Source organism: Lycorma delicatula, chromosome 6 (genome assembly GCF_047948215.1).
Source record: "Lycorma delicatula isolate Av1 chromosome 6, ASM4794821v1, whole genome shotgun sequence".
NCBI classification, from domain to species: domain Eukaryota; kingdom Metazoa; phylum Arthropoda; class Insecta; order Hemiptera; family Fulgoridae; genus Lycorma; species Lycorma delicatula.
In genome coordinates this window covers 139,671,571-139,688,660 of record NC_134460.1, presented here as the reverse complement: position 1 = coordinate 139,688,660, position 17,090 = coordinate 139,671,571, and the positions used below count along the sequence as shown (strand labels likewise).

The 17,090-nt window shown below is 28.1% G+C and overlaps 1 protein-coding gene across 2 annotated transcripts in view; it reads left to right on the top strand.

The window, feature by feature from the left end:
* Positions 1–15,559, top strand: part of Top2 (DNA topoisomerase 2) — a 127,145-nt gene extending 111,586 nt beyond the window's left edge. For both annotated transcript variants that reach the window (XM_075368649.1, XM_075368647.1), the window contains exons 24-27: positions 1,451–1,629; positions 3,095–3,202; positions 7,877–7,998; positions 9,878–15,559. In XM_075368649.1, the coding sequence (XP_075224764.1) occupies positions 1,451–1,629; positions 3,095–3,202; positions 7,877–7,998; positions 9,878–10,024 (556 nt within the window). In that variant the 3' untranslated portion in view covers positions 10,025–15,559. The remainder of the gene's footprint in view (positions 1–1,450; positions 1,630–3,094; positions 3,203–7,876; positions 7,999–9,877) is intronic.
* Positions 15,560–17,090: the final 1,531 nt, after the last annotated feature.

Genomic DNA, 17,090 nt, shown 5'->3' with positions numbered 1-17,090 from the left:
TCAAACAGTTGATTATGAAGAAGGCCACATCATACATTGAAGCTAGATCAGTGTTGAAAGTTACCTTCCGCCGTTCCATGAAGATTTATTTCTGCTCATATATGCTCATTGTGTAAGATGTTGATGCCATCTAAACTGAAATTTGCCTTTTTGGTAAACAAAACATACTTGTAGAGTTGTTGATTTTATTCCACCAGTTGCAGAACTCCAAATGAAGTGGACTGTCTCCAGGGTTTAGATGTTTAACTGGCTGTTTATACTCGTTTTGTTTAATTGTTCACCAAACCATTGAATGCAAAACTCAGATCTGCTTAGAAAAATGTTGTGTACTGACAACTGGATTGCACTGAATGCATAGATAATTTCATCAATAACAGCAGTGTATTAGATTGTTTGTAGTTGGTATGAATTCTAGATAGGGAACGTGTTTCCCGAAGATTGTAAAAGGTCATGCTAATTGTTTTGAGATCTGGAATCCTGCAATTTGGAAAATGCATTTAATGCTCTTCTACAGCAGCTGTAGCATTAACATTACACACATCCAAAATGAACACCGTATCAGTGTATTCCTCAGTTGTAAATAAGTACGACATTATTTCAATGGCAAACCAATTCACTTTACAGAATGATTTAAATATCAATACTGGATTCCACATTGTTGACCAGCTGTTATTATTTTATTGCCAACTTTGAAGTAATTTATTGTATTTCTGTCATTAATAAAAAAAATATTATCTAAGTAATCTTTATTTTATATTTGTATAATTTTCAGCCTTTTTCGGGTATTTTATAAGTACATTTATTTATTCAGATTTTTCACCGCTAAAAAAGAATTTGGTTTTTGTTTACATTAAATAAGTACTTTTCTAACAGATGCATTAATGAACTGTTTCTAAGTAAAATTCAGTCTTAACTTTTCTTTGTTTTATTCAATGTGTTTTATACTCCATTTTGTTCAGAATTAAATTTTTTACATGTTTGGTTGAAAAGGTTTTTTATGTGTTTATTTTACCCATTTAATAAAGTTATTATTGTAAGTCAAACATAAAAAATGGTTTCACCCCAGATTTCTCAAAACCTACTGCAGATCTGGTTCTGGGACTTTGTTTAGTTAATTTTTTCAGCTCAAAAACCATAAGAAATGACTAATTTTGCTCTTTAATAAACATCCTATAAATTATCGGTACGACCTCATTTTACCAAGGTAATTGTAATCAGAGTGAAATGTTTCACTAGCTGTAACTCGCAAACAAAGCATTTTAGGACATGTTTATATGAATTTTTTCCATTATTTTCACTAATACATTTCTAATAGGTTATGAAAGTTACAGGAGAACTTAGTGATATACTTTCTATATCTCAAGTAAGTGGTTTTATCATTAAATTGTTATAATGTTCTAATAAAACAGATAAATTGGTAAAATTTTGATTTATTATATTATTTTTTTAGTGTCCGTCCTACAACACCAGTGAATGATAGTGAAGAGGATGAAAAGAAAAAGCCCAAAAAGAGAGCTAATCCTGCCAAAACAAAAAAGGCTGCATCACCACCACCTAAAAAGAAGCCGGCTTTGACATTTGATTCTGATTCAGATAATGATTTCATGAAAAAACAACCTGCAGAAAAGCGTAAGTATTTGTTTTTAATTTAGAATTAAGTATTATAGAAATTTTTTTGTATGTTACAGTAAGGCTTTCAACCCACTTACTTATAATATGATGGTGATAGCAGTTGCATGAGGTGATTGTGAATTGCCACCCTCTTATTTCTTTACTATTTGATAACAAAGCTTTTTCTTACTCAACAGATAGCAGTTTTGAGTGAACCTACATAGTTTTAGCTTTACATTTGTTTCTTTTCATAGATTGTATGTTTCATTTCATTTGTTTTCTGTTGTTCTATTACACTTCACTGCTCCAAACATGTTTAGGATTAATGTTGTTAGACTCTGCATTTAATACTATATTTCATTTTAACTTAATTTTTCTGTACGAATTCATAAAAAAATAATTTTACATGTAATATAATATTACTAATAATATTTACAATATTACTTATAATAAAAAATATATTTATAGCAGTATAAAGATTATATAATATTTTTTTTATAAGACAGACAATGACAACCATGAGCAAAATTTAATCATATCTTTTGATAAGAAAATGCGTGCTGTGATTAAGTGTGTGTAGAGCACATGAAATATTTCTAATGAGTTGAATATAGTCACTGCCTACATCTTGTGTTAGGAACAGCTTGCATAATCACATTGTGTGTTAATTAAAAAGTAGTTATATAGATATTATGCTTGAAAAGATAGACATTACTTTTCAAGAATATTCAAAAGTGAGATATTGCTATATATTTTCCCCATATAATTTATTATTTTTTGTATCTCAGAATTATCAATTCAGTTATATACACTCACTGATATTATGGATTGTATTATTTTCTAACATTGTTAACACGTTATTTAATAAATTAATAAATGTTTTCAGATCTTATTACTAATTATTTGTTAATTTTCACTGGTCTTAATTGTATATTTTTGTTTATTTCTTTATGAGTTTAATTTTTTAATGTTGTAGCTGTATTTCTATGTTAGTGGCTCACAGTTTATGTGTATATCAATGTTTTAAGTTAAAAAAATATTAACCAGTAGTGGTTCATAACCCACCAGGTTGATCTAGTGGTAAACTCATCTTCCCAAATCAGCTGATTTGGAAGTCAAGAGTTCTAGCATTCAAGTCCTAGTAAAGACAGTTGTTTTATACGGATTTGAATACTAGATCGTGGATACCGGTGTTCTTTGGTGGTTGTTTCAATTAATGACACATCTCAGGAATGGTCAAACTGAGATGTTTGCCTACAAGACTACATTTCATTTACATTCATACATATCATCCTCATTCATCCTCTGAAGTAATAATAATGATAATTATTATTACTTCAGGATTGGTAATTCCTGGAGGCTAAACAGAAAAAGAAAGAAAAAAAAGTAGTGGTTCATAATTTTGATTGTATCACTATCATGTGAAATTTTGTTTTACTTAGAACAAAATTTATTTAGATGAATATTTTTTTATTTGTTTTAGCAAATGAGAGTTCTGAAGATATGTTCGATTCCCTTTTAAAAGCTACAAAGAAACCTTCACAGCCCGTTCTACTATCAAGCAGTGATGATTCACCAGTTAAGGAGAAGCGTTAGTATTTTTGTTTATCTCTTTTTTCAAAAGATTAGCATTTTTTCTTCAACAACTTAAATCAGAGTGATTTAAAACTAAAAAAAATGTTATTATTGGTTCCAAGGAATGATTCTTTTAATCAATCATTAAAGCCTTGGGTGTTTTCAGCTAGTCACTCAAAATTTACATTTTCAGAAAAATGTAAATCTTTACTAAAATTGACATAAAAAAGCATGCAAAAATTTCTCACTGACAAATCATAATGGTAAACATGGCTTCCAATAAAGCAGTATTGGTCCAGTAAAATACTAAAAATAGTTTATTCTCTAAAATTAGTCCACAAAATCTAAAATTTATCAATTTTCTCTTAAAGTTAAAATGTAACTGATTAATTTATGTTTTTGCAATTATTTTTTCTTAAAAGTATGATATTTTTGAACAAAATAAAAAAAAAATTACTGAATTATATACAGTATTTACAAAGTTACATGATTTTTATTAATTCTCGGCACATTCAACACTTAGGCTTTGGAAAGCATTCATCGTATAGTCTTTTGTGTCAGCAGTTGCAGGTAGTTCTTCATGTTCTTTTCCTTTTCCTCCCTTCCTTGGTACAAACACAGCACCTTAATTCCTTTTTTCCGGTAGTATTCTCAATCCAGAGAAACCACGAGGACTTCCGGAACATCTTTCTTTCGCAACCATTCATTTCCCAATGTTTCAATGACATTTATCGTCAAAGTAAGCTGTGATTTAATCTTTGTACCAGCATTATGTTCTTTATACAAAATGTACAACTTGAGAAGTATTCCACCCATAACATTAAATGTAACTTCCAGTAATGCATAGTCATTCTTTCATCCAAATATGTATACATCATGTTGGATATATCAATTCCACCCATGTATTTAATATATTGTGTAATCTCTGGTTTTGAAACAATCTCATGCCTTCGTTGAACATTTACATCTACATCTCTTGCTAAGCATTTGATGGATAAGAATAGAACAAGGGCTGTTTGAAATTTTTTTCTCTGTAAGTACAAGCAAGCCGCAGCCCATAACGAAAATATTGTTTTTTCCCCAACAGCAAATTTTCTTTTGGACTGTTATTTTCTGTTTCTTCTAACAGTGCCTGTGACTATAGGTACCAGACTCATAGATATTGCAATAAAGGTGCTGACATGAAAAAAAGTTATCAACAAAAATATGGTAGCCTTTATTTATATATAGTTGCACATTTTAACAATTTTTTTCTACAAAATAACCAAGATCAAGTTTACTAATTTCAATTTTATCTTCATCCCTTTTCAAACCTCTATAGATGAAAATTTCTAAACAGTAATTACTAACAAAGTCACACAACATCTAAAATTTAATCCCCCAATGATGGTGTTTTTGTTTGTAATGGTAATAGCAAAAGCAAATATTGTAGTGATGATGTGTGACTCTTGGTACCGACTAAACTTTCATCAATACTTGTTTGTTCATGTAGTTTATAATGTTGATGGAATACATTGTTAGCATGGTCAACTGTAAGTTGATATCTAATACAGGGAATCTTTATGGCTGGGAGGTGAACAAGTTTCACTATTAACTAAATGGAAAAATTTTAAAACAAGTGAATCTTAGTGCAGAAAACATTTTCCCAAACCAAGGTGTAGCCTGAGATGATACTTCATTCCAGTAACATTAAGGGTTTTCTTTCTGTTTATACCCGTATTCAGTGTGCAAGCAATGAATCCTTTTATTTCAGATTCGTCAAATTTATCCACTGTTTATACGGTCCAGATAACCTGTCTTTATTTTTATTCAAATATTGTTAAGCAGACCTATTTGTTTCTTTTGCAGTAAGTTCTAACAAACTAGTTGTAAATAAAAAATAAAAATTTGATCAGAATCAATTTTGGCATATTTTTTGGGCCAGGAAGCTCCAAAAATTGATGTGGCAAGTCATCTTTGGGTTCAATTATATTTCTATAACTTTCATCCTTGGATTCGTTATCACTATCACTCATGGAAATATTGTTGCTATTTACTTCATTTGATCTGCTATCACATGATAATTCATGTTCACTTTCACTTAAAAAATTTCTTCTATATCACAAACGCTAAGACTAGATCCGGTCGTAGTTTTACAATAAAAACCATTATGAATATAAAAAAAAATAAATGAAATATTAAAATAATATACTTGAACTAATCTTCAAAAACATTAAACAGTGAATTTTACCACAAAATAATGTTAAAGAAATAAAACCCATAATCTTCAAAGAAAATCAACAACTAGTACTCAGCATGCAAGTGTCATGATTCGAAATGTAACTGTAAAATCGATGGTTTTTCGGACAAAATATTGATGTATATGTATATGCACAAACACTACCATCGTATTCATGGAGTTCTCTTTGCATTGATGTATAATCATCCCATTTAACAGTTAAAAAATGGGCTATGTTGCAAACCTGAGGTGAACCTAAGAACTGAGAAATTTTTGTCAAATCTGTTGATTCATCAAGTTGAATCTTAAAAATTTCACTTGAACTCACTTCAAGCAGAAATCATCGGCAGCTATGTGATTGATTTGCCTTGGTACTGCGTCATTAGAAAGCGAAATTTTTTTTCAGTTTTTTGTTTTGCTCTTTCATACCTATTGAAGCACTGACCATATCAATTGCAGCAGGCAATAAGAGGTTTTCTGTGATTGTATGTGGTTTGGACATCTTTGCTACTATTATTGGTATGAGATAAGATATTTTAAGTGTACTTTTGTCAGTATGGTTTGATTTACAAATAGAAGGCGATTGATTTATCAAAATATAATTTTCTTTTGAAAAATTCCAAGTTTTTGCTTTTATGATGCAGATGTTTAGTTTCCAAGCGTCAAATTAATTTTGATAGCTTCATGCTATCATTGCAGTGGACTTGAAAACAAACAATGTACTGTAACTTTTCATCCAATGAAGTAAAATCATAATTTAAATAACTGCCATTGTACAATCTTGTCTTTTTACCATTTGATTCACTGGATGTTGATGGCTCACTTTGTTTTTTCTCAAATTTATCCAGTTTGCATAAGAATCTAATTGAAAAATAAAAGCAGTTGCACCATTTGACCGTACACTAAAAACCTGAAATCTTAGTTACTATTTTTAATGAAACTACACTTTTAGAAACTTAAATAAAGGCACCAGATGCATGCTTTGCGTTCAAAACTGAACTGATGTCGTGCAATCAATTTATACTGCTGAGAGCATGACGTGTTCAAATGTATTATACACATGTTCGAATATGATACTCTCACAGTGAATATTATGCAAGCAGACCAAAATACAAGGAGTATGAAGACATCAAGTTGGAACCTGTAAATTGCTCATGTTGTACACATCATTCATGCATATTCATTCCTGTCACGTAGCTAAATTGTTTTAACTAGGTTTCATTGGGTTTGAGTGGGGGAGTTGCATTATATTCATTTTATTGTTTTTTACTTTTTGTGGATTGTGGGATAAAATGGATGAGAATGACTGAACTACACTTAACAGAGAATATTGTACATTGTCTTAAAAATATTTTATTTACTCATAAACTATTTAAATTTTAATAAATGGTTGATTCCATAAGTGCATTCTGCTTAGTGAAGGAGGGTGGTCTACATACCCATCTCCAAACGTGTTGAATTTTACATTGAACAGAGCCATGCCATGTGAACTCAAAGGGATAACCTTCAGTGATAACCTTTAATGAAGTGGTTTCCTATTGCCTTCTGCACCATAATGTCGTTGGCCAATTTTGGCTCTTTCACCTTTTGGGGCCATTTTCTGCCTCAAGAACAATGGAGTCCTCTAACCTCAATCTCATCCACCCTCAAAGAGGCTGTTGATACTCTATAGAGGAGGGATCTTCTTACCCCAGAAGATACTTGGTCCCTTCATTCGTTTGCTGCTTGCTTGTAACATGTTACAAACAGCCATTGTTCCCTAGGGAGGGAACAACAGCAGGGAGGTGAATGTCATGATGTCATCATCATTGAAACAGACTGTAAAGGCATTTTTCAGATTCTCTGAATCTCTAAGAGGGGCTTATTGTTATTAATTAATTAAAATTATGCAATAACTGCTTTTTATTTATTGTATATCCATCAAGTACTTTTTGAAAGAACTATGCTTCTTGGTAAAGATTAATAATTAATAAAAGGAAAAAAAGTGTAGAAATAAAAGCCGGCCTCCATGGCATGAGTGGTAGCATCTCGGCCTTTCACCCGGAGGTCCTGGGTTCAAATCCCAGTCAGACATGGCATTTTTTCATATGCTGCATTTTCCATATCCCACACACAGGCTTCAAGCTTATTGTGCTGATGTCATCAAAAAAAAAAAAAAAAAAAAATGTTTACTGTCTCAGACTTTGAGATAGGAAATTATTCTGCTGCTATTACATTTTGCCAGTAGATAATAAAACTATTATTTTGGTAGCATTTTCAAGTACAAATTATGAATATTTTATGGTTTAAACTTAATTCATTTATTTATTTTTATTTTTTTATTCGCATGAGTCATCATGTTCAGGGTTTACTTCTTCATTTTAATCTACAGTGAGGGTGCTTGTTAAACTATCTATTACTATTGTTTTTAATTTATGTATTTTAATGCTGATTTTTCTTTGATGATTATTGTTATGCATTTCATTTTCATAGCTCCTCCAAAGAAACAAGCAAAAGCACCAGCAGCTGCAAAACCCAGAAAAGCACCAGTAAAGAGGGCTAAAAAGGATTCAGATTCAGATTCAAATTCTGATTCAGCTGTTCCAAAAACTAAGGTAAATTTATTGCTTTTTTAATTAAACTTCTCAATTATTTTTATGACCATGAATGTGCTTTTCTGTATTTTAACAAAAAAGATAATGTGAAGGAAAGAATAATTTAAAATTTCAGACCCTTTTGAGAATGATGATCAAGGTCAGCCGATCTAGAAGTTAGCATGATTAACCTTTAACTTTTAGACATGCTAGTTAATTGTAATATATAGCTTCAATCGCAAGTTAGTTGATTAAAGTCAAATATTTGTACTTGGCTGTACTATTTCTATGGTTAATTTCTTATTGCTATTGTAATTGTTAGAAACAACAAAGTTATGTTATTGTGTAGGTTAAGCTATGCAATTGGCTCTTATGCTTTTCACAAAATGTGGCTACAATTGTTGCTTTGCTAATGGTAATATATATTATTAACCCTTTACTGGAAACAAATTGAAAAAAGACATTTTTCATGCAGTGATGTCAAATTATTGTCTGCATTTACAATTGCATGTCACCATTCTTTAGAAAAAAAAGACAGATGCTACATAAAGACATTAAAAGCAGAGATAGTACTACTCTGCTACAGAGCTCAGTGGAATGGTACTAATTCTAAATAAATCATTAATTATTCGTTTCCATTACAGTAGTAGTATTTTATTATTTAAACTTTAATAAAGTCAAAGTGACTGTGTTGATAGATGGAAGTATGATGATAGAGGCTGGCAATTGTAGAAAAATAGCTTGGATAGGTAGTTAGAGAAAGATAAGGTTGTAGAGAGTAAGGTCATGTGAATTTTGATGTTACTTCAGGAAATTTCTAAATAAAATTATTAGCTGTGGAGAAGTTAAAGTTAAATAAAAGTAATATGCAAATTTTTTAATCTTTTTTTTTAGAAATGTTAGGGCAGAAAAATTCTAAAATGGCATACTTATAAGGGCATTTATACTTAAAAATCACAAAAAAATTATATAGATGAACATAAAAATTTCTCTTGATAATACACCTTTTTTTCAATTTGTCCTCTATGAATTGCGTTAAACTTTAATTTTGCTGTATTTTTTCATTCGACTGCTTTATGTATTTTTTTTTTTTATTTTGGCTTTCAAACCTAATTTAATCTTTTACAAAAAAATTCCCCTGTACTGAATTTCCTCTTCAGAGATAATCTATTTTCCCATAAGTATTTTCTGACTTAATAAAACTAAATTGACTGAGTTTTCTATTTTTAAAGAAGTTAAATCTTTTTTCCAATCAATTTTTGTCCATTCATGAAAGATGCCCATAAAACATTCAACTTTTCTTTTTTATTGAATCTCAAAGTTTTTTAAATTTTTTTCAGTTTGTTTTTGTTCTGCAGATTCCATTCCCTTTTATGGAAGCTAAAACTTTTCTTAACATTCTTTCACTTTTTTATCTATTTCTCCTTTACTATTTAGGTTTAAACATTCTGATGCTTGAAACATTCAGGGTTTAATTATTTAGTGCCTTATTTTAATTTTAATAGAAAGTCATTTTTTGTTGTAGTAAATCAATTTAGTTATTTGATTGGTTTATGTTTTTTTTATTCTTTCATGGATCTTGCTCATTCTTCTACATATTTATTTATTTTTTTAAGAAAGTTGAAGTTTTGGCCATTTAATGTTATGGGTAAAACATCCCAAATCAATCATGAAAGCTAAGCAATTGTTTTTGGTTTTTTTTTTGTAGAATTATACACACTTGAAAATTTAGAGCAATTGAAAATTTTATGAAGTGTGTTTTAAAATGCTCTTATTTTTAAATTTGGTACAAGTTCCTCATGTAATACCTGTTATTAAAATAATTTTTATTTATAAAGTGTGTGAAGGAGGATGTAGTAAATTTTTAATTAATGAATACATCTGTTTTGAAATATTTCAGAAATCAAAGAAAAAGACTGCAAGGGATGACAGCGATAGTGATGTACTTGATTCTGATGTAGAAGTAAAACCTAGATCAACCAGTGTTTCATCTAGCCGTGCTCGTAAAGTAGTCAAGTATAATTATGATGATGATGATTCAAGTTAAATATTTTTATTTAACTGGATTATTAAAATTATATTTGAAAAGAAAATTAAACTGAGTTAAGAAGAATATAATTATATGTGCAAGGATTTCATTATATATATATATATAATGTAAATCTTAATGTAATAGCAAAAAATAAAATATTTTAATTGTAAAAATTAAATTTTAATATGAAATATTTAAAATATTTTGTAATTTAAAAAAAAAAATATTAATAGCTTGACAAACTATAAACTTTTTTATAGGAAGATTTGAAACCAATTAGTGAATTTGTGGTTATGTACAGAGGAGTTATTTCTGTAACCTTGTGTTGCTGCTCTTGTATTTTATCCCTCTTATTTTGAATTTAATAGTAATGTGTTGAATTTTTAATACTATGTGGTATGTTATAAACAGGATACAGTTATGTGTTCAGATATTTGTAAATATGATTTATTATGAGTATATAAAATTAGAAAAAATAACAAGATTTGCCTATTTTTACTGAATGTACTATTAATTTTGGATATGTATATATATGTATTCTTTTTTTTTTACTATCTTTTTATTGTAAATTTCAAAAATATATATTTTTTTAAAGTTAGACAAAACCATTATTGTATCACATTGCTTTATTTTATACCCCTTTTTAATAATATGTTTTCTCCTAAAATTTACTGATGTCTCATTTCTTAAGTAAATTTTGATTGTCTATAATTATTTGTGCGTTTTAAAACACATTTCTTTCTGTTATAGTAGTTTAAAATATGCTATCTACTTTGATTCAATTATGTGTAGAGATGGATTAAAAATATTTGCTAAATTATTTATAGTAATTTTTAAATGTAAAGGATAAATGTAATGTATGTTCTTTTTTCTCATATTTTGTTGTAAAGAAATATATGTATTTTTTAATGTGAAAATAGTTAACTTCTCAAAATACACATAATTATCTAACTGATAACATAGATTGTGCTGTCTCTATATATGTAAATATATATATTTCTTACACATTTTAAAAGAATGAAACTGCCAGTACATACTTACGCAGGTTGTTACTTGTTGGTAAAATACTATTTTACTTTTAATTATTTATTGCATTTTTTAATATAGTTTAAAGTGATCAAATGTTAGTATACCAAGAGTCTCCTTTGGAGAAAAAATCTAGTGAACACATTTTATATTAAACTGTAATTTATTTTATAAAGTAGGTTTTATATTGTTTTTTTTTTTTCACTTTTAAATGACCAAAAAGATTATTAAAAACTGCCGACTGAATATTTTTCAACATGTTATTTTAATTTATATACTCTTCCAAATTTTAAGGTATAAATTTAAAAAAGAAAGATTGTTTATACAAGAGGTGGATCAAAAAATAAGTTTACATCCTGGCCTTGTTATTGAATTGAAAATTGTATGAAAAGTGTTTAGAAAAACTTTGCAATTATGTTGAAAAATAGATAAAAATATGTAGTTTTTTTGTTCAATAAAAAAAAATTGTTTTGTAAATATGTGTTTGTTTTCATAGAAGGGGTGTAACTTACTTTTTGATCTCCCTCGTGCATCATTTATCTGCTGGTTCCAGAAATAAGTGGTATTAGATAGAAAACAAACTTCCACAAGTTATACATTGTTGAAAAAAAGAAACTAGATATTAAAAAAAAGAAAGTGCTTTAGCAGCTGTTAAAACTGAAATTCAAGATAAAAAATATCAACCAATCAAAAATTAGAGTACATTGAAACAGAACATATTCAGATAATAAATGGGATGTATAAATAAATAAATATGCGTACTTTAACTGTTACACTAAGGTAGAAAAAGTAGTTTTGTAGCAGGTATGACTTCTGTGAGTTCTTATGTGGATTATTATTGTAGCTATTGTTTATACTAGTTTAAATCTGTATCAGTTATGCTCTATTTGTTTAAATATTTTACATGATAATTAAATAAATTGTAAGATTTAAAATATTAAAATCAAGAGGGGATCAATAGTATTATAGGTGCACTGTTATTCAATGAACCTATTAATAAATGGTACTAGTAGTGTAAATTGGAATATGTGTTATAGTCATACTTTGGAAGTAGTTGAGTGTAAGTTGTACTGGTTTGTGGGAAGTGAAAGTATAATTTCTGAGGAAGTTTGTTTAAAAAATGATGTTATGAGGTGGAATTATTCAAACTTAAAGCACAATTCAGAACACTAATATTTTTATTTTATTCATCCTGTTTTAGAAAGTAACAATAATTATAAATATCAGAATAGTTCTAAATTTGTAATTTTTCTAAATTATAAAAATGACAAGATAATATGAGAATACATTTGAATATCACTTATAAAATAATATAATCAATAATAAATTACCTAATGATAATTTCTTATGCCTTGAATTAATTTTAAGAAGCTCATAAAGCTTTATCAAAAATTAATTTGTTGGAATCAAACTATAGTTAATCAAGCAAGACCTTTCCATTTTTAATTAAAATTCAAACACAAAACAAAATAAATCTGCCAAAAGTAATTTTAAATAAAATTTTGCAAATTTAAAATAATGTATTAATAATCAGTTTAATAAAATCTTATTTAATTATTTGTGGAAAATGGCTTAGAGATATAAAAAAAGAAACATCAGAAACTGGATTTGAAAGTCAATTGAAAATTACTTCATATTGACCAAAAGGACCAAACTAAGGAAACTTTTCTTCTAAACTAAAACTTCTAGACAAGTTTTTCAGCCTAGAAAAAAGAAGGGAAAACAGAAGCTTAACGGAAAGGCACTAAACAAGAGATTTGAGAAAACTGAGAGGAGATTTCCTTGTGCACATATTTTAAATTAAAAAAAGTTTTAATTTAAAAAATAAGAGTGGTTGAAAATTTACTTGAATTGATTAAATTAGTACTGTTAACTTTTGCAATGTGTTTAGTACTAATTAAGACACAAAAAAAAAAAGATTAAGAAAAAAAATCAGTAGTAAGTTAAATTATTATTGCAGTGTTGTGAACTGTCAGAAACCAGTCATAAATCTTTCTCCATAAATTAAATTTTGTTTTATTGGTGAATGGATTAAATCGGAATTTCAAAATGAGGTAGTTTGAGCTTAATTCTCATAGTATTAGTACAATTACCAGTTCTTATAAGACCTCTTGGTTGAAGTTTAATGTCATATCACTTTTAGATAAGGATTTTTCCTTAATAGGTGTTTTATTATTCAATTTAATTTTTTATAACTTCATTAATGTATAGTCTTAGTATACAAATTACTGTCAAGAGATCATATTTCTAATTACTGTTTAGTATTTTTTTTTATGAACTATACACAAATCTTCCAAACATTTATTTAAGTGGTAAACATGTATGGTTTTTTCTTTTTAATAACTCTTGAAGTACTGTCTATTCTTTTACTATTTATTCTTTATCCATCCTTCTTGTAATATCTGTCTTTAATCATTTTTATTGAGTTTTATATAATAATATGCAAATACCAGAATGGAGGGAGATACTTTTGCTATTATGTTAGGTTGAAATAATTCATACCTTAAATAAAATAATATATAAATGTGAAACAAAATGTGTAGTTATATTTTAAATTGTGACTCTGCTTACAGGATTAAAAATTTAAAAACTATGTTGTTTGTTTAAGATTTTATTATAGTAATTGAATGAAACCTAGAGTTATCAAGCTTCATTTAATTAGCTTGGTAATTTATAATTACATACATGTATCTTGTTTCAAACCATATGTATTCACTAGTCTTCTGTCTTATGATTGGATCATTTCTGTCTTCATTCTTGATAATATTTGCATTTTTTGATTTTCCATACCATTACAGTCAGTTTATTTTCCTTCATACATGTTTATTTTGCTTCAGATCTGTTGTCTTGGTTTATCAGTTTGTTGTAGTGTCTTCTATAATAATAAACATTTTTTATTGTTTCAACTTGGAAAATGTAATACAATTGTTACAAAGTTTTTTCTCTAAAGCTTGCGGTTGGGAATGTTATATGGAAATCTAAGACCATGACTTTTTCGCAAGATGTTTCTTAACTCTGTGTAACAGTGTTCAGTACTTTAATATGATTAAACATTTTTCAAAGTACAAAATATCAAATTTATAAATTTAACAAGATTTTAGTTGTATTAAAACAATTATCAATATTTTTGCTTTTTAATTTTTTTGCTGTATACATTTATACTTTCTCTTGAATACTATGGTTATGATAATGTTTTTTTTTTTATTTGATAATGTATATCTGTTGATATGAATTCATTTACTGCTAATAGATTTTATATAATAAGAAAGCCGGTAAACATTTAAATATGGCATATGTAAATGAAAACCTTGAACAATTAATGTAGAAAAGGTTCTAACAGTAAAACAACATGAAATGAAAATTAAGGTAATATAAAAAAACAAAATTTACCATAATCCAGAACTATACTGGTGATATTGAATGAGCATTAAAAACCATACACTGTTTTTGAGAAAAGGAGTTAAAAACAATACAGTAAATCTAATGAGGTTTACAAAATTGATAAATAAAATGAATACTATGAAATAAACAAAAAAGGAAATGTTATTTCATAGCATGGATATTTTTATGTTATTCATACTTAAGTTTTTATCAGTATATTTTTGTAATTTACAGAATTCAATAAATAGCTTATTTAGTAGACTGTAACTGTAGATTATATATTTAATTTAACTGTATTATATGTAATACTATGTTCATATTTTATTTTATGATGTTTAAATTAATTTTGGTTTGATATTAAAGTATGTATATATTAATAATATCTTTTTCAATATAATTGTAATTAACATAATGTAGGAATTTGCAAAAAAAAAAACAGCTTATGAAATAATTTGATTGATTAGGCATTATTTTTTCTTCCTTCTTTATATCACAGGAAGAAAAATGTATAAAAATTGTTAGACATCACAATATTCATTCTTAACCAGGTACTGGACAATTAGTGTACATTTCATATTGGACAATTTTTCTTAGCAAGTAAAAAAGATGAAGTTTGGAAAATTAACTTGAAAATGTAGTTAATATTGAGGTTTTTTTACATTTTATATTAAAATATTTGGAATAACATATATTTTTTATTTTGTGAAACTTGACCACTCATCTAAGAAAGATCAGGTTTTTCTGATTTTTAGTAATTGATAGAGATTATTTACTTGTACACAGTTCAGGCCATTCCATACCTATTATTCATGATATGGTATTGTGATTGATACTGGCTGTTGTTTTCAAAAATTTTTGTGTTATTTTATGAAGTTGCTTTTAACCTAATTAGGACATTTATCAGACAACTGAATGAGAGCCTCACAGTTTTCTTTTCTTTTCTTTTAAAGACATACTGATATTGTAATTATGAAAAAACAGATCACCCCTCAGAAGTTTGATTTAGTATTCTACCAGTAGAACTAATAAATTAATGGTATTAAAAATAATTTTATTAATGAAAAATTTTTCAGTAGTTAAAAAGAGACAATTTTTACAAAACGAGATTTTACTACTTCTCAACGTAATCCTCACCAATATTAATAGACTTATCCCAACGATGAACTAGTTTTTTTTATACCTGATGCAAAAAAGTCTTTGTCTTGTTTGAGCCACTCCCACAAATTCTTTGACCTCCTCATTGTTGCTGAACTTTTTTCCACATAATGCCTCCTTGAGTGGACTAAACAAATAAAAATCCAAGGGAGCCAAATCTGGACTGTAGGGAGGATGTGTTAGTATCTCCCAACCCATTTTTCCAATGGTTTCTTGGGTTACCTGGGTTGTGTGAGGGTGAGCATTGTTATGTAGCAATATCACCCCTTTTCTTTTAGATCCACGATATTTTTCTCTCATTGCTGGCTTTACTTTTTTCCTCAGCATGTGTTGATGCATTAACTCTTTCAGGACCCATCTTGCACTTGTTTTGCTGTACTTTGAGCTTGGTACTGACAATGTTATGAACTGTGTCAACACAATAATGTCATCAATGTGGGTTTTAAGTGAAGGAGTTGACACTTGAACTGGCCGGCCTGGACGTTGCTTGTGAGTCACTGAGGTTGGAACAGTTTTTGAACTGTTCTGCCCACTTATAAAAATTTCTGCAGTTCATACAACTTTCACAATACTGTAAAATCATTCAAGAAAAAATTTTAACTGGTTTTTCACCTTCAGAAAGCAAAAAACGGATCAGTGAACATTGTTCAACTAATGTGGAAACTTAAAGTGGACACGTCAACATTAAATGCAATTTGAGGTTATAAACAAAACAGTTTTTATCTGTCAGCTGTTGTCAGTACATCCCAATGATGCCAACCTAGTCATGAAAGTATAAAACTCCTACAAACTGTTTCATTTCTACATAAATTTGTCTCTAATTATTAAATATCCCTTGTAGTTATTATTAATAAACGATATTAGAATTTTATAATTGTAATTAATTTTCTCCTGAGGAGATGGTCACAGTGAGAAATCAACTTTTAAAAAGATGACTCATTTTCTAAGAACAAAATTCTATAATTTTAATGTAACAATTTCTAAAACTAAATGAAAAACAAATAGAGGACAACTTACTTTTATTATGTATTCATATAAAGTTTAAAAAACTTTCAACTTTATTTCACCATGTGGTTTTTTCTTAGCTGTATAATTATCTGTTAGCTAAATAAGGATTGATGTTTTTTTCATCTTGGTTAATCAAATCTCAGTATTTTAGATTTTTTTGTTGCTATAACTAGGTAATGAATTTGATCATGGAATGAACAAAATTAATATCAGTCAGTCAGGTTAATAATTAAACTTTCTAATGTTCATCATGTATGTTTTCTGGATAGATGTTGACAACTTTTTAACCGTTTCTTAACGTATTTTTACAATGTTAAGCAATTTACAGTACAGAAGTAAAAAATAGCATCAAATACAGGGCCATATTTAGGAGTTAGCCGTCTGTAGGCTAGTGTGCCTCTCCCCTGACTATATTTACATTGGTATTATACAGTTCATTTGTCTTCAATAGCTGTTAATTTCCTATTTGTATTAAATTATATTATTATCTCAAGTTTAATTTTATGGTCCA